The 18,168-nt window shown below is 35.7% G+C and overlaps 1 protein-coding gene across 8 annotated transcripts in view; it reads left to right on the top strand.

Moving 5' to 3' along the window:
• Positions 1–18,168, top strand: part of KIF1B (kinesin family member 1B) — a 147,137-nt gene that overhangs the window by 40,255 nt on the left and 88,714 nt on the right. For all 8 annotated transcript variants that reach the window (XM_081214909.1, XM_081214910.1, XM_081214912.1 and 5 more), the window contains 7 exons: positions 531–710; positions 2,963–3,028; positions 6,596–6,774; positions 7,345–7,456; positions 10,818–10,895; positions 11,749–11,814; positions 16,471–16,546. In XM_081214909.1, coding sequence (XP_081071035.1) covers positions 531–710; positions 2,963–3,028; positions 6,596–6,774; positions 7,345–7,456; positions 10,818–10,895; positions 11,749–11,814; positions 16,471–16,546 — 757 coding nt within the window. The remainder of the gene's footprint in view (positions 1–530; positions 711–2,962; positions 3,029–6,595; positions 6,775–7,344; positions 7,457–10,817; positions 10,896–11,748; positions 11,815–16,470; positions 16,547–18,168) is intronic.

Raw genomic sequence — 18,168 nt, 5'->3', positions numbered from 1 at the left:
ATGCATTTTTTGTTCTTTTTTTCCTATTTTCTGTTAGAGTAGGAGGTGTTTTAAACTATTGCAAAGCCTAATTGCCAAGGGAAGCGCCTGTGAAAGGGGTTGGAAAACATTCTTCACTGAAAGCTGTGTTTATTGAGAAATAGCCACACCACCTGGAGCGAATTAAAAGAAATATTTTTATATGTGGACTTGATCTTTGATCTTTCAGCCCCATTTTCCACTTAAAATTTTCTTGGAGCTCCCTGTGAATGGAAGAGTGATACTTTCAAGGTTATGTAAAATGAAATGTAATCATGTCAGATAATTTCATGTAGATATTTTTATGTATGGCTGGCCTGGATGTCTCTAATAGTGCCTCTGTGTGTGTGCATTTAATGGGAAAAATAAACTATATGTAGGGGGGACTTAAAAAATATATTTTAGGTGATTATTCTGATTTCAAACACTTTTATTTATTATAGAAGTAATCAAATAAGCATAGGAAACAATATGAATAAAATACCATTTATTTTTCCTTTTAATCTTTACAGCCCGAAGATCCCTGTTTTGCATCTCAAAACCGTGTGTACAATGATATTGGAAAGGAAATGCTCTTACATGCCTTTGAAGGATATAATGTCTGTATTTTTGCCTATGGGCAGACTGGTGCTGGGAAGTCTTATACAATGATGGGTAAACAAGAAGAGAGCCAGGCTGGCATCATTCCACAGGTAAAAAACAAAAAAACAAGAATGAAAAACCTCTGTTCATTATTACTCTTAGTCCTCAATTGCATTAACAGTTATTTTTATTAGCAAACATTTATTCAGGGACTAATCGTATGCGAGGCACAAAGATAAAATCCCTTTCCCTGAGAGGAGCTAACAGTCTGATGGAAAAGACTGATAGGTATTCATGTCTGTTTTCAAAGGTGGGAAAGTTGACTTTTTGTAAAGGTTTTGCTGTATATCCAATGCCATGTTACTTTATCTTTTGAACAATGTTATCAGCTTCTTTAAAAAGTGATAGTATGTGTCAGGCTCTGTTCTGAATCCTGGAGACACCTGCTGAGTGTTGTTGGTCTGATTTTTTTCCCCAAGTTCATATATAGATCACCTCTTAAGAATGTGTTTATTTTAGTTTTTTGATTGCCTTATTTGATTGCCGTTCCTTTTATCTTGTTAAATTAATTCTATCACTTAAAGCTTGAACAGTCTGAGATTTTTTTTCTTTTTTAAGAGCAGTTAGTCTTTGATTCTGTATTGTTTGGGAATAGAGAAAAGTTGTGACACAGGTACATTTAGGAAGAACTTCTTTTGCTAGTAACAGGAACGTGGTTTGCTTTTATTAATGATATTTGGGATTAATTTTAAAGTGTTCTTTCACTATAGGCCTAGTGTGGCCATTGCTATATTCTGAAAATAAAAGATATAAGGGAGCAATATCTACTTTTTTGAATGGATTATTGGATTATAATTTTAAATTCAGCTATATAATTGAAATGCTTATTATTAATAAAGATTAGGACATTTTCAGAAAAAAATGAACATACTGGCGTGCACACACACACACACACACTCACGTATATTTTTTAAACTTTTGGCTGTGCCAGGTCTTAGTTGCGGCACGCAAGGATCTTTAGCTGCGGCACGCGGACTTCTTATTTGCGTTATGCATGCGGGATCTAGTTCCCCAATCAGGGATTGAACCCAGGCCCCCTGCATTGGGAGCACGGAGTCTCACCCTCTGGACCACCAGGGAAGTCCCTATTTTTTTTTTTTTAACGTAAAAAGTAATGTCTGTATTAAGACATATATTTGGGAATTGTCCTTTGTGTATAGTAATGGTAATAATTATAATACTAATTAGAGGAAACATTAAATGTAGCACTCATAATGTGCCAAGCACAGGTCTAAGTCTTTGCTTTTACTACTATGTATTAACTTCTTTGACAATAAAATAATTGTTTGTAGATATAGGAAGTAATATTAAATAGTCCTTCTCTTTCCTTTAATTTGTTTGTTATTGGAATTCTTGTATAGTTACATATGTATCTCTTTTCTGGTAGAATTTTTGAATATTTTATTTTAATGCCAAAGCATGAATTTTTAAGAAGACTTATGTTTTAGAAACTGCTACTTAAAATCCAACTTAAATTCTATTTAGACTTCTAGAGAATCATGAACATATAGTTCATTTTTCAAATGTATATTGATTGCCTTAATAGTAAATATATAGCAAATGAAAATTCAGTGGATTTTTCTTAATTATTCTTATTTAAAACATCACATATTTTAAATAAATTCAAAGGATAGGGAGAGTGAAATTTTAAAATTTTCCTGATCTAGAAAAATTGTTTTCTGTTAGAAATGTCACTGTGTAATGGAACAGCCTCTCATAAAAGGGATTGGAATCTTAAGGCAGAGGTAAAGGGGAAAAATTTATAGAGTCAAAATTATTCTCAAAAATACCTTTATTTACTCTTTTCAAATAGTGTATATTCTCTCTATGCATATATGTATGAATTTACAATGTATATAGTAACTGAGAACATATAATAAAATTTATATCATGATAAATAAGTGTGCAAAATACAGTTTAATAGTAGTTTTACTCCTACAATTATAATACTCATAGTTGAGTCACAGTTAATTCTAGTATAATATGAAGAGTTGAATTCACATGATGTAAAATCAATGACGTAACAATAGAAGAGACATAATCCCTTCTCTTCCCCTATTTGTGGCTTTCTTTCTAAGGAAACATTATTGAGGTGATACTGTTGAGGGACAATAGGGATTAGATGAGAAGAATGTATTAAAAACTTTCCTTTTATTTCATTCAAAGCATTTACCTTTGATGTTGATGCCATTAATATTTAGAGAAAAAAAGAGAAAGGGGATCTCGCTAATCCCTTTAGCACGCATGGGTAATGTAGTACTTCTGATTTATGCTCTTCGTGCCTCTCATTCTGTTTCTACAGTTATGTGAAGAACTATTTGAGAAAATCAATGACAACTGTAACGAAGAAATGTCTTACTCTGTAGAGGTGCGTACAACTGTGGGTTGAAAACAGAGTCCTCAAAAAAAAAACCAACAACAGAGTCCTCTGTGCTCCATTCCCTCAAATGCTACTTTTAAATGGTTCCAAATTATGACTGAGCTATAGATCACTTAACCATTGCCCCAATTCTGTACTTGAAGGCTATTTCTAAGTTTTGGTTATAATGAAGAATGTTGCAATTAAATCCTTGTTCATAAGTTTATGGCTTTATTTTTATTTGTTTCCTTTTTATGTATGTTGGTTGTCAGATGATACATTTGAGTTGCCAAATGGCCTTTTGAAAGGCTATACCAATTTTCCATTCCATCAGGAGGGTGTAAGCACCCACTGTGTCCTCGTCAATGTTTAGTATTTTTGTTTTTTAATCTTTGCCAATTTAATAAGGGAAATTTTCTCACTCTTAAAGTTAGAATTTCTTTGATTAGCAGTGTGATTGAACATCTTGTAAATTATGTATATGCCTGTTTACATTTTGTGATTGCAGTGTTTTTGTTATTCATTTACATGAACTCTTCCCCGTTTAATATTATTAATAATGACTTTTGACAGGCATAGGTTTTTAAAATATATGTAATCAAATCTCTTCTCCCCTTCTCCCCTTTGTAATTGTTTATAATCTTGGAAAGTTATTCTCCATTCAGTGTATATACCCTAGTTCTTTTGAGAGGAGGTCTGTAGAATTACATTATATATGTTAGTTTATTTGATTAACATTTCCACTTTTTTGTACAAGTGCTTTATGAAGCTGTTGTTTTACACATCCCCATTTTTGGTATTCAGTTTCATAGTAGCTGAAGTTATTAAAACATTCTGTTAACACGAGCTTGTTGTTCTGAAAAATCAGTCTGTTTTTTAAGTGACTTCTAGATTTTTAAAAATGTATATGTTGTGACTTTCTATAGGTCTTATGCAATTCTTAGTTGATCCACTTAGCTGCTTTGGGTTTTTTCTTTACCTGTAAAGTGTTGTATAAATTTCAAAGAATTCTGCCTGGTAACTATCATGCACCAAAAGGGGAATGTGCTGCTCTAAAAATATTTTTTGTTAAAATGAATTCTCTGAATAGCTTGTCTCATCCTATAACTATTCTTTTTTGAATGTTAAATGTATAGCAAATGAAAATCAGTAGATCTTTATTAATCATTCTTATTAAAATATCATACATTTTAAATAAATTCAAAGGATAGGGAGAGTGACAATGTGATTGAAGTTTTTGAGCTTATAGGTAATAAAAGAAGCTGCCATTTTCTTTCATATTATTCAGAGTTCACAGGCTTATTTGGAGTGCACAGTGTATCCCTAATTGATACTTCGTTGTTCTTCACATTGGTGGGACCTCTACCTCCTCTCCTGCCTCTCTCCCTTATTTACTCGGCTGCAGCCACACTGGCCTTATTGTTTTCTTTTTTTTCTTTTTCTTTTTTTTTTTTTTTTGCTGTTTCTGGAACACACCAGGAACATTCCTACCTCAGTGCCTTTTCATTTACATTTCTTTTGGCCTGAAATTTTCTTTCCTGGATGTCTTTTTCTTTCTTTTTTTTCTTTTTAATATTTATTTATTTAGTTGTGCCGGGTCTTAGTTGCAGCAGGCAGACTCCTTAGTTTCGGCAAGCAGGCTCCTTAGCTGTGGCATGCAAACTCTTAGTTGCGGCATGCGTATGGGATCTCGTTCCCTGACCAGGGATTGAACCCGGTTCCCCTGCATTGGGATTTCAGAGTCTTTGCCACCAGGGAAGTCCCAGTATCTTTTTGACTAAGTTTTCACCTCCAAGTCTTTTGCTCAAATCATACCCTCTCAATGAGGCTTGCCATGACCACCTTATTTAATTTTGCAACTTGCCCTCTACCCCAGCACTCCTGACCTCTCTTGCTCTGTTCTTTTTTTTTTATAGTATTCATCACTTCTAACCTACTTTATAATATTTTACTTATTTTTTATGTTTGTTGTTTATTTTCAGTATCCCTTTTAGAATCATAAGCTCATTAGGGCAGGGATCTTTATTTACTGATGTATGCCAAGTGCCTATAAAGTGACTGGAAGCTAATGGTGCTCAGGGAATTGAATTTGCCAAGTGGGGTCTATGATGGTTAGTTCAGAAGTAGTGATGTCTTTAGATGGATTTGCATATTAGAGAATAAGTAACGGAGCACATCAACCGTACTCAGGTTATTTGGGTCCTCTTAGTACCATGCCTGTGTGAAAAGGGACAGCAAGTTTTCCAAGAAAATATAATATCTTCCTGGGATTCAGGATTGTATGTACGAGTTTTAAGTACACGAGAATGATTAAAGTTGCCATTTCAATTTCTCATCTAGGATAACCTGCTTTAAGAAAGAATATTTGTTGTCCTGTTTTTTTATTCTTGTAATAGATCAGTTATCTTTTGAGGGTTTTCAGTATTTTAAAACTGATTTTAAAATACAGTATAAATATAGTCAGAGCAGACTGAAAGAGAATGGAATGGAGATACAGTTTTATTTCAGATATTCTGAAAATGTTTCTCTAGAAATTTAAACTTGAAGAATGCAGGAGTTACATTGTATGCTTGAACAACTCGGTGACACAGAAGTGTTTTATTCCTAGGGAAGCATTGTGATGAGGCTTACTGTGGTGAATTTTTCCCACTTCAGAGCCTTGGTTGCTTAGAAGTCTGATCTTATAGATCCTTCAAAGCCAGACTCTTGAATGAAGCTCATCTGACTGATGTTAGGAAACCACCATGTTGGTTTGTTACTTTCCCATGAGGAATAAATATTACCCTGACCAGAACACTCACATTAGCAAGACTGGTATATTATCCTCCTGTGGGCAGACCTCTATTGGAACCCTGTTGTTTTTTTTGGTGAGTATGGAATTGGAGAGGAGTTGATTAGACAAATTAAATGTTCAGTTGCTTCAGATGAAGAAATGATAGCCTAATACATCCCTTTCCATGATAGGAATGTTCTTGCTGATGGGACAAGAGTTCCTGAAGTGCACTGTCTGTGGCTTCCCCTTCCCAAACAATCAGGTTCCACACTCACCAACGCTTACCCCTTCTGATAGATATATGTTTGGTCACAATGTGGCCAGACTTAAAGTAGGAGTCGCAGATCTCTTTTGTCTTCCCTGCTCTGGAATATTGATGTTGTTCCTTGGTTTTAACACTAATAGAAATCTTGTTTCCAAGCTTTTGGAATAACCTCATTGTAATCCCCAATTATTGACAACAGCATGCATTAAAAAAAACCAAAACACTAATAACTGATAAGTTACTACTAAAAATGATATTTTTTCTGCCTACGACAAGTAGCAGCTATTGTGTGCTGAGAGAGCCTGTTTACCCCCTTTTCTTTCCTGAGGAAGTCAGAAGGCTGGTTCTAACCTACTCAGTTATATCTGTGTTACTGGTAATAGAATAAAAGGGACTGGAATTGGTATTTCACGTTGTAAAGGTTACTGGTCTCTAATTGTAGAGCTTTTAATAAAAGGTGAAAAGATTTTAAAATCTTTTTAATGTATAGGATTTCTTTTTCCAGGTCCTCTAAATCACTTTAACAATATGTTCCTAGGTGAGCTACATGGAAATTTACTGTGAAAGAGTACGAGACTTGCTGAATCCAAAAAACAAGGGTAACTTGCGTGTGCGTGAACATCCACTTCTTGGCCCATATGTGGAGGATCTGTCAAAGTTGGCAGTAACTTCCTACACAGACATTGCTGACCTCATGGATGCCGGGAACAAAGCCAGGTATGGTAGTAAATAGACTGATGACTGAGGTCTTTGGTACATTTTGAGGCCTTTTGTTCCTGGTTAAGGATTTGAGACCACATTTATAACTAGGAAAGTTGCTTTCACTGTGGAGTCCTCTGATCCTCTAGCTATGCTAGAGAAGCAGCGTCCTCAACATATTTGGTATCCTTCTCATCCAAACAATGCACGTTAGAACTTTACGTTTTACTATTAGGTTTTCATCAAATTGTGGTAAAATGTTGGTTATCACATGCCTATGGTAGTAATTGATTCCAGAATAACTGAGCACCTAATAAAGAATAAAAATCAAATGCCTTGGTGGTTTCTAAAGGTATAGCTGGAGTATGAAGAATGATTCTGATGGGGTGCCTTTGGAGTTGGCAGGTAACTTGATAAGTTGACAGATAAGGTATATTGAGAGCAATTTTGTATAAGTGACAATCTTGTAATCTGAATAAGCTTAAAGCTGTCACTTGTGATTGTTATGCTTATAATTTGAAGGCTACTGTCATTTTAACATTCATCTAAGGATTCCATTGTCATGTGGTCACATTTATGTTGTTTTAGGACAGTGGCAGCTACCAACATGAATGAAACAAGTAGCCGTTCCCACGCTGTGTTTACCATTGTTTTCACCCAGAAGAAACATGATACTGAAACCAACCTTTCCACTGAGAAGGTAGGAGAACTTCAGTGTCTGGGCTTGAGTTGTGTGGAATGGGGATTTTCAGAAGTCCCTCCTGCTACCTTCTGATTTTGTGGAAGGGAAGAAAGTTGCCCTTTTACTTAATGAAGGGTATTTTATACTTTCCACTAGTCATTTTCATTCCACTCTAAACCAGTTTTGAGCATGGGTTCTTGAGTGAAATTGCAAGATAGAAAATAAGGTTAGGAAAAAACAATCCAAGACTTTTGAGTCTCAAAAACTGCTCTATGCAGTAGAGTTAAGCAGTTCTGTGGGGAAGAAGATCCTTCCTTTTCTTCTTGACCAGAATCTCTTAATTATCTTGTTAACTTCTCTGGTATGTGTATTTTACTTTTTTGAGCTCTGATAATGTTACTGTGGAATTAAACTGTTTAAGCAAACAATTAAGCAGACAAGATGTATTTTATTCTTGGGGAAAAAATAACTGCACAGCATTTCTGATGTTCGTCAAATACCTGTGCTTGTTAGTTTCTCATTTTCTACAGTGGTTGGTTAAATATAGTAGACTTCGGGATTAAACTGCTTGCTTTAGATCTTAGCTCTGCCATTTTTCTGCAGTGTTATGTTGGGCAAGTTAGCCTTTGTGCCTCAGTTTCTCTAACCTCGTAGGATTGGTGAAGAGGAGTAAATATTAATATAGGGTAAGTGCATCTACTAGTGCCTGGCACAGAGTAGCCACTCAATAAATGTTAATTTTATTGTTATTGCTATTAATAATAGATTTACGTTGATTTCTACTCTGCCTACATTCCTAAGTAGCATGCAGCTGGATTTTTAAATCTGAAGTTAGATTTATTGTCCTGGCTGTTATAAAAGATCTTGCCTTATAAACTGAGTACTTTGTGATGCTGATATCACTAAAAACTAAAATCAGCTTTTAGTTGGTGACTTGTTTGTTCATTTCAGCTGAAGATTATTTTTCAAAATACACTCTTCATATAGGTGATCAAATAACTTGACACTTCCTAGCCAGAGGTTCTATATTAATGTCATTTAGTAGTCAGTATTTGTCTGAATGGCACCAAGGAACATGCTATGTGAAAGCATTTTTTCTTTTCTTCCCTGATATTAAATCTACAAAAAATATGACGTTAACCCATAACCATAGCTTCCTTGATAATCTGTTTTGGATACTTTTCTGTAAACTTTCTTGAAGCTTTAAAAAATTTTTTTAAACAACTTTATTGAGGTATTATTGAAGTGCAACAAACAACACATATTTAGAGTATAAAATTGGATCACATATGTATACAGTAGTCCCACCCTTTATCTGCCGGAGATAACATTCCAAGACCCGCAGTGAACGCCTGAAACTGCAGATAGTATCAAAACCTTATATATACTGTTTTTTTCCCATACATTTATATTTAGGATAAAGTTTAATTTATAAATTAGGCACAGTAAGAGATTAATGACAATAATAAAATAGAACAATTGCAATAGTATACTGTGATATTGATATGTGAATGTAGTCTCTCTCACTCTCAGAATATCTTATTGTACAAATTTAGTGCCTTTTCCATCTTAACTAAGCAATTATCACACACTGTGGCCATAACTTTTGCAGCCTGAAGTGCAACAGCAAAACTAGCATGAATTTCTTTTTCCCTCTTCACAATTTCATGAATAGAAGATTCATTGTTACCGCAGATATTAGCAACCTCAGCATACACTTAAAGGAAGCACTTTACGGCTTCTCTTTGGCATATCCGAATTACCAGCATTACTACTCTTGCGCTTTGGGGCCATTATTAAGTAAAATAAGGGTCACTTGAACACCAGCACTGTGATACCACAACAGTTGGTCTGATAACTGAGCCAGCTGCTAAGTGACTAAGGAGTGGGATATGCTGGACAAAGGGATGATCACATCCCAGGCATGGACCAGGATAGAGCGAGATTTCATCATGCTGCTTAGAATGACACACAATTTAAAACCTATGAAATGTTCATTTCTGGAATTTTCCATTTAATATTTTCTGACTGCAGTTGACCATGGGTAATTGAAACTGTGGAAAGTGAAACGGTGGATAAGGGGGGACTACCTGTACACCTGTAAAACCAGTACCACAATTCAGATAATGAAAATTTCTATTACTCCCAAAAGTTGCCTTATGCCCCTTCGTAATCTCTTCCACTGTCATCCTCAGGCAATCCCTGATTTGATTTCTGTCACTATAGATTAGTTAACACTTTCCAGAATTTTGTATAAATAGAATCATATAGTACGTACTATTTTCTGCCAGCTTCTTTCAGCTTAGCATAAAGATTTAGAGATTCATCTGTATTGTTGTGTGTATCCATAGTTCACTCATTTTCATTGCTGATCAGTATTCCATTGTATAGATAGATCACAGTTTGTACATTACTTCATCTGTTGATGGTCATTTAAATGAACAGTTTTTGATCATTACAGATGAAGATGCCATGAACATTTGTATACAGGTCTTTGTGTGCATACTTGTTTTTTGTTTCTCTTGGTAAATACCTAGGAGTAGGGGACTTCCCTGGTGGTCCAGTGGTTAAGAATCCATGCTTCTACTGCAGGGCGTGCGGGTTCAATCCCTGGTCGACGAACTAAGATCCTGTATGCCACACGGTGTGGCCAAAAAAAAAAAAAAAAAAAAGAATTAAAAAAAGAATAAAAAACAATAACAAAAAATACCTAGGAGTAGGATGGTTGAGTCTTAACGGTAGGTGTACCGTGTTTATTGTTGTTTTTAGTTTCTTAAGAATTTGCCAAACTGCTTTCAAAAGCGATTGTAAAATTTTACATTCCCATTAGCAGTGTGTGAGAGTTCCAGTTGTTAGAAGCTTCATTTTTTTTTTTTTTTTTTTGCGGTACACAGGCCTCTCACTGTTGTGGCCTCTCCCGTTGCGGAGCACAGGCTCCGGACGCGCAGGCTCAGCAGCCATGGCTCACGGGCCCAGCCGCTCCGCGGCATGTGGGATCTTCCCGGACCGGGGCACGAACCTGTGTCCCCTGCATCAGCAGGCGGACTCTCAACCACTGCGCCACCAGGGAAGCCCTAGAAGCTTCATTTTTAATATGCCATTTAATGGGTTAATGAGTTTTATACATTTTTATGACATATCATTTTAAAATGTTTATCCTAAAATTACTTCTTTTAAACCAAGATAATTGATATGAAGTTTTTTTACATGCTCTTTAAATTGACTACAGTATGTTTGTCTTCTTATGCCACGTATAAGAGGTCTAATTAATACTTTTAGTGTTCTCTATGACTTAATCTTTTAATTTCTTGCCTCTAAATGTTTTCTACTTCTACCTTGCTTATTTTTTAATTGCCCCAGTGTTATTGTTCTTTACCAGGTCAGTAAAATCAGCTTGGTGGATCTAGCGGGAAGTGAACGAGCTGATTCAACTGGTGCCAAAGGGACTCGATTAAAGGTATTTATCTTACCAAACAAATAGCCTAGTCATAAATGTTCTTTGGGAATTCCCTGGTGGTCCAGTGGTTAGGACTCCTTGCTTTCACTGCTGAGGGCGTGGGTTCAGTCCCTGTTCGGGGAACTAAGATCCCGTAAGCCGTGCAGCACGGCCAAAAAAAAAAAGTTCTATAACACAGGTCAGCAAACTATGGCCAGTAGGCCAAATCCGGCCCACTGCCTGTTTTTGTAAATAAAATTTTATTGGGACACAGCTACATCTATTTGTGTATTGTCTGTGGCTGCTTTTGTGCTATAGTGATAGGGTTGAGAAGTTGCAGCAGACACCACATGGCCCACAAAACCTTTTATAGAAAAAATTTTCTGTCTTCTGATCTGTAACTTCAATGCAAAGATATGTTACATGATAATAGTTAAGGTGAACTTCATGGTCAAGGTGAAAATTGAATTGTATTTTGAGGAACAGTCAGAATTTGGTTAGATGGAAGTAAGGGACAGTAATGGGAAAAGAATACACAAGATCTAGATGTGAGAACAAGCATGGAGTTTTCTAGAGATATGCTTAACAGGAGGAGAAATTTCATGTCATTGAGTTGTTGGAAGAAGGCTGCATCTGTAAGTTTTTGGAGCACAGACATCTTGACGATACTTCGGGACTGTGGGTTAGGCATGTGGTCCTGGCATGTCAACAAGTGGAGAGGAGTAAAGATTGAGGGTTAAAGGAGGTTTTTAGAACTTGTGGTCATAAATAAACAAATAATGCTAGCATATGGTTAATTGTATTTTATGTGTTATATATGATGTGGCAATAGTAGAAATTATCATAATTCTTTTATGTTTGGTGTTGATTTCAGGAAGGAGCAAATATTAATAAGTCTCTTACAACTCTGGGTAAAGTCATTTCAGCCTTGGCAGAGGTGGTAAGTGTTATACTTCATTGCATGAGAAAATTTGTTCAACACATGTACTTGGCGATATTTTATGGTGGCTTATGAAGGATGTTCTCTTGGTCCTTTTATATAAGCTTGCCTTTCTACTTTTAAAGCTTTTCAGATAAGATGCTGAGTATAACACACTTTGACTTTGTACTGAAAATAAAAGTGATTAAGGAGAATGAAAGTAAATGTAGATCTGTAAAGGCTAGAATTAAAACTAGGTCTTTGCAAAGACCTAAGGTTTGACTATTTGAGCCTTGTTTTATATCTCTCATAAAAACCAAGTATAGCATTTATTACATATTCTTTTTTATATGATCTTTGCTAAATAGGATACTGTACATTTTATAGTATTTTGAGCAATTTGCCTTGGTGAATGCTGTTGATCTGTGGGCCAATAATATACTTTTTAAAATAGTTTATTTTTTCTTATTCCTTAGCTGTGGAACACTAAAGCTGAAACAATTTTTGTATAAGGGGCTTCATTATTTAGGTTAGAAGCTAAGGAACTACTAGGTACTGTATGCTTTACAGTTCAGAATTAAATGTTTTCTTGCTTGTCTCTGAGAAGTCATATTCAATTTATGACTTAAAATTTAAACAAAGTATTTTCTATTTGGAGACTTATCCTGTGTTTTCATTCTCTTTTAAATGCTTTCATCTGTAGGATAACTGCACCAGCAAGGTATGGTGGGGCTTGGTAGAAATGAACTAGCTGTATAATCAGTTGTGATGATTTTAAATCCTCAGCAGGATATATGGAGGCCTAAGTAGGGATGGGACCTTCAAAAAACTTTTTGTTATTTATTTTCTAGCCCTGGAATTTAGAATTGCTGTTTAGGGTGACCATGAATCATGAGACTACACACCAAAATTAATTTAGGGAACATGATGTGCTTTGGAGAATGAATAAGGGAACAAGAGAGAAATTTGAGGATGCTTCTATATTGTGTTATCTTATGGTGCTTCTCCTAGCGATCTATAAGACTGTCACTTGAAGAAGTTGCCTATAAACCTCTTAAAGAGCAATCAAAGAAATTTCTTATGGGTACCATTCTAAAACATAGCTGGCTTCTTGATATTATTGGTATATATTTTTAAAACCTCTTTGTATTATCTTGTTTCCTACCATGGAAAGTCATGGATTATTTAATCATTAAAAAATTTTTTTCTACTGTTTGATTGTACATAAAGTGAAGGCTCTAGAAAAAGTTAAATTTCTAACTGTATCTACAAAACACATTATTTGCATCCTTATTAATCCAGATACAATAGATTTTTGTTTTCCTTAAATTCTACACAGATATTCTAAAATTTATTACTACTCTTTAGCATAAATAATAGAGCACTTTAACAGTTTGTTCTGAATCACAGAGTAACATCAGAGATAGAGGCAGTGTCTGCATTGAAATATTTTTAAATGTATAGATTTGTGTATTCTCTACTTCTACAAAAATATTAATAAAACATAATGCTCTTTTTCTGTTTTTTTTTATTATTATTATTATTATTTTGGCTGCGTTGGGTCTTCATTGCTTCGCGCGGGCTTTCTCTAGCTGCGGCGAGCGGGGGCTACTCTTCGTTGCAGTGCGCAGGCTTCTCATTGCAGTGGTTTCTCTTGTTGCAGAGCACGGACTCTAGGTGCATGGGCTTCAGTAGTTGTGACTCGTGGGCTCTAGAGCACAGGCTCAGTAGTTGTGGTGCACGGGCTTAGTTGCTCCGTGGCATGTGGGTTCCTCCCTGGCCAAGCCTCGAACCCGTGTCCCCTGCATTGGCAGGCGGATTCGTAACCACTGCGCCACCAGAAGCCCCTGTTTTCTGTTTTTTATTTTTGTAAAGCTGCCTTAGATTAAGACACCTCTCATTTGATATTATACATGTGTGGATATTCTTCACATATCTAATCTGGGTCCCAGAACAATGAAGACTTAAAATTTAGTGATTACTCTAACTTGTCCATTTGCTTATCTGTTAACATCCATATCAACCAGAAGAAGAGTCCTAGTTTTCTATGTATTTCCCACACTGCTGTATGCCACAAAATTTTGCAAATGATTTTTTTTTTTTTGTGGTACGCGGGCCTCTCACTGTTGTGGCCTCCCCCGTTGCGGAGCACAGGCTCCGGGAGCGCAGGCTCAGCGGCCATGGCTCACGGGCCCAGCCGTTCCACGGCATGTGGGATCTTCCCGGACCGGGTCACGAACCCGTGTCCCCTGCGTCGGCAGGCAGACTCTCAACCACTGCGCCACCAGGGAAGCCCGCAAATGATTTTTTTTAAATCAGTTTTATAAAACCCAGTTTAGTACTTTGTATCTGTGTCATAAACTGTAACAGATCAGAAATAAATTTTAGTTTTTATGTAACAAGCATGAGTTTTGGTGAATTAAGATGTATTATTATTTCCGCTGAGGGGAGAAACAGGATTATTACCATCCATACTTAATAGTATTTCTTTTTAGAGAGGTTAATGATCTAAGTAAAGCTTTTTATGTAGATACTGAAACACTTATTTTGGAAACATTATGGATGTGAGAACAGGAGATTAATTTGTATGAGAGCAAATACAGAAGAAATGGCTAAAGTTCTGTGGTATTTTCAAGTGGAAAAGATTGAAGTTCTATTTATGCTTCTTCATTTAACTACTTCTTAATTTAGTCTAATTGACAGAAGTGAAAATAGAACATTTCAGAATCTGACACTGCTTATTTTTACAGTACTGTTGGCAGTCACTGTAACTGGCATACTTTAAATCTTGCAGCATTTTCAGTACTAACCACAGGCAAAGTGGAGTGTTTAGCTGCAGTGGGGAACGGAAGGGATAAACTGAGGTTTCAGGCCCCAAGAATTTTATAGTGGAATGAAAGTCGCACTCGGCTGTGAATGACTGAGACGGTTAATTCTCGCTAAAGGTCTGTGTAATTTAGAAATAGAACCTGCTGTGGAAAATGACTTTGTAATTGGTGGAACGTATGTCTGTGGGTGGAGTGGGATGAGATGTAGGGGACGTATACGATGAGATGGAATTCAAGTGCCAGCTTGCCTACTTCATTTCCTCCTCAGCAAACCAGAGTCAGCTACTTAGTACTATTTTTCTGAATACCCATGCTTTAGCACGAAGTAGATCATCCTTAGTTTAATGTAACCTCAGATTATACCAGGAATGGATTATAAAACTGCCTATTACTGGGGAAATGTTGATCAGTGAACTCTGGCTTTCCCCTTAGTAGCTTCTTTTTTTTTTTTTTTTTAACATCTTTACTGGAGTATAATTGCTTTACAATGTTGTGTTAGTTTCTGCTGTATAACAAAGTGAATCAGCTATATGTGTACATATATCCCCATATCCCCTCCCTCTTGCCTCTCCCTCCCACCCTCCCTTTCCCATCCCTCTAGGTCCCCTTAGTAGCTTCTTAAATTGTCACGACATAGTACTCAGCCAGCAGATATTGGAGTAGCTATTATACACAAAGCGTTTGCATTGTTTTTTACTTTCAGAGGATGTAATTTCCTCCATTTCAGCACTGGCTTTGCGTTGGTGCTTTTTGCTTTATCCTGTGATAATGAGAAGGGACGTGGAGAGAGCAGTACAAGTAAACTGTTTTGTTTAAAATTTTTATTGGAGTATAGTTGATTTACAATGTTATATTAGTTTCAGGTGTACAGCAAACAAGTAAACTCTTCATAAATATAGAAACTTTATCTTGCAGTCTTTTTAAATCTCCAGATTAGCAAATGACATCACTTTCTTAGACCTTTTCACTTTGAGTCTGAATTCTAATGGTTGGATTTATTTTGAACATAATTTCCTTTTAAAGAAACCAAATGTGTATTAATATACAAGAGTTACTAGATATGCAATATCCCACTTGCTGATTTGGTGGTTGGCCAAGTAAATTCATTAACTAAATGAGTTGTTCCTACACATCCAACCTGGAACACACAGGATTCATCTTTGCCCCTCTGCAAAAGTAGAAATTATTATTTGAGGATTGGGTATTAGATGATATTAAGGAATTACTATAAATTTTACTAAGTGTGAGAATGGTCTTATAGTTACTTTTTCTTTTTTATAAAGTCCTCCTCTGTTAGAGATATGTACCTGAAGTATATTTAGGTGGAATGTTGGATTTGCTTTAGAGCCCTACACGAGACAGGGTATTAGATAATAGTATTGTATTGGTGTTAAATTTCCTGAATTTGGTCCTTGAACTGTGACTGTGTAAGAGAATGTCCTGATCTGCTGAAGTGGTTAGGGATAAAAGGGCATGGGGTCTGCAGTTTCCTCCAAAATGGTTCAGGAAGAAAAAATATAGAAAAGTGTTTGAGTGATAATTGAAAAGTGATTGGCAAAAAACTGATAATGGTTGGAGCTGCATGATGGATATGTGGTAGCTCATTATGCTACTCTCCAAACTGCTGTGTATGTTGTAAATTTTTCAAAATAAAATATAAAAAAATTATTTATTGGATGAGCTTTGGGTATTGTGAAGAACTGAAGCTGTGAGTGTTAAATTTTAGGAGTGATGACATCCTACTGTAATTTAATTTACTTGGGAATTTTAGACTGGTTTGCCTTTTGTGTGAATTATTCCTCTCTAACAACGCTAAGAGAGGCTAAGCCCATTTCTTTCTGTTTAATAGAGTAAGAAGAAGAAGAAAACTGATTTTATTCCGTACAGAGATTCTGTACTTACTTGGCTCCTTCGAGAAAATCTAGGTATGTTGATCCACCCCAGTGTATGGATCTTTTTAAAGCTGTTTACTGATTATGTTTTGTGGTTAATTGTCCTGTATGTCTGTTTTTTGAGAAGAAAAATCTCTATTACTAACTTAAGTGCTCTTTCCTTTTTTCATTTTTTCTCTTGATTCAAGCTGGTTGGATTTGCTGCTCACCTTAATTTAATTTAATTTAATTTTTTTGTTTTTTTTTCCTACTGGTTTTATTGAGATATAATTGACATACAGCACTGTATAAGTTTAAGGCATACAGCATAATGATTTGACTTACATACATCATGAAATGATTATCACAGAAAGTTTAGTGAACATCCATCATCTCATATAGATTAAACAAATTAAAGAGATAGAAAAAAATTTTTCTTGTGATGAGAACTCTTAGGATTTACTCTCTTAACTTTCATTTATAACATAGTGCAGTGTTAATAATATTTATCAAGTTGTACATTACATTCCTAGTACTTATTTATCTTATAACTGGAAGTTTGTGCCTTTGGGCCACCTTCATCTAATTTCCCCTCTGCCCTACCCCTTGCCTCTGGTAACCACAAATCTGATCTCTTTTTCTGTGAGTTTGTTTGTTTATTTGTTTTTGAAGTATAGTTGACCTACAGCACTATGTTAGTTCCTATTATACAAAGTAGTGATTTGGCATTTCTATACATTTCAAACTGATCATCACACAAGTCTAGTTATGATATATTATCATGCAAAGATATTATTGTAGTTATTGACTGTATTTCCCACACTGTACATAGCAATCTATATATATGGATTATTGTAAATTACTGATCTCGTAAGTTCATGCATTTTAACAACTCAGCCTTTTTACCGCACATCCCCCCCGCCTCACGTTTAATGTTTTGGCGTCATATTTTACATCTCTTAATTTGTATATCCCTTAGTTACTTACTGAGGATATAGATGATTTTACTACTTTTATCTGTTAACCTTCCTACTTGCTTTATACATGACTTTACTACCTTTACTGTATATTTGGCTTTACCAATGAGATTTTTCCTTTTGTAGTTTTCATGTTTTTAGTTGTGGCCTTTTCTTTTTTACTTAGAGAAGTCCTTTTAACATTTCTTGTAAAACTGGTTTGGTGGTGCTGAACTCCTTTAGCTTTTGCTTATCTGTAAAACTTTTGATACCTCCGTCAAATCTGAATGAAAGCCTTGCCAGGTAGAGTATTATTGGTTACAGGTTTTTCCTTTTCATCATTTAAAATGTATCATGCCACTCCATTCTGGAGAGTTTCTGCTGAAAAGTCAGCTGATAGCCTTATGGGAGTTCCCTTGTAGTAACTTGTTGCTTTTCCCTTGCTGCTTTTAACATTCTCTCTTTATCTTTAATTTTTGCCATTTTAATTATAATGTGTCTTGGAGTGGTCCTCTCTGGGTTGATCCTGTTTGAGACTCTCTGTGTTTCCTGGACCTGGATGTCTTTTTCCTTTCCCAGGTTAGGGAAGTTTTCATCTATTAATATCTTCAAATATGTTCTCTCCCTCTTTTCCTCGTGCAGCCCCTGTCATGTCATGTTAATATACTTGATGTTGTACCAGAGGTCTCTTAAACTGTCCTCATTTCTTTTTATTCTTTT

The sequence above is a fragment of the Mesoplodon bidens genome, assembly GCF_964165515.1.
Source record: "Mesoplodon bidens genome assembly, chromosome: 2".
NCBI lineage: Eukaryota > Metazoa > Chordata > Mammalia > Artiodactyla > Ziphiidae > Mesoplodon > Mesoplodon bidens.
The sequence above is the reverse complement of the archived record's forward strand: the minus strand, read 5'-3'. Positions and strand labels throughout refer to the sequence as shown.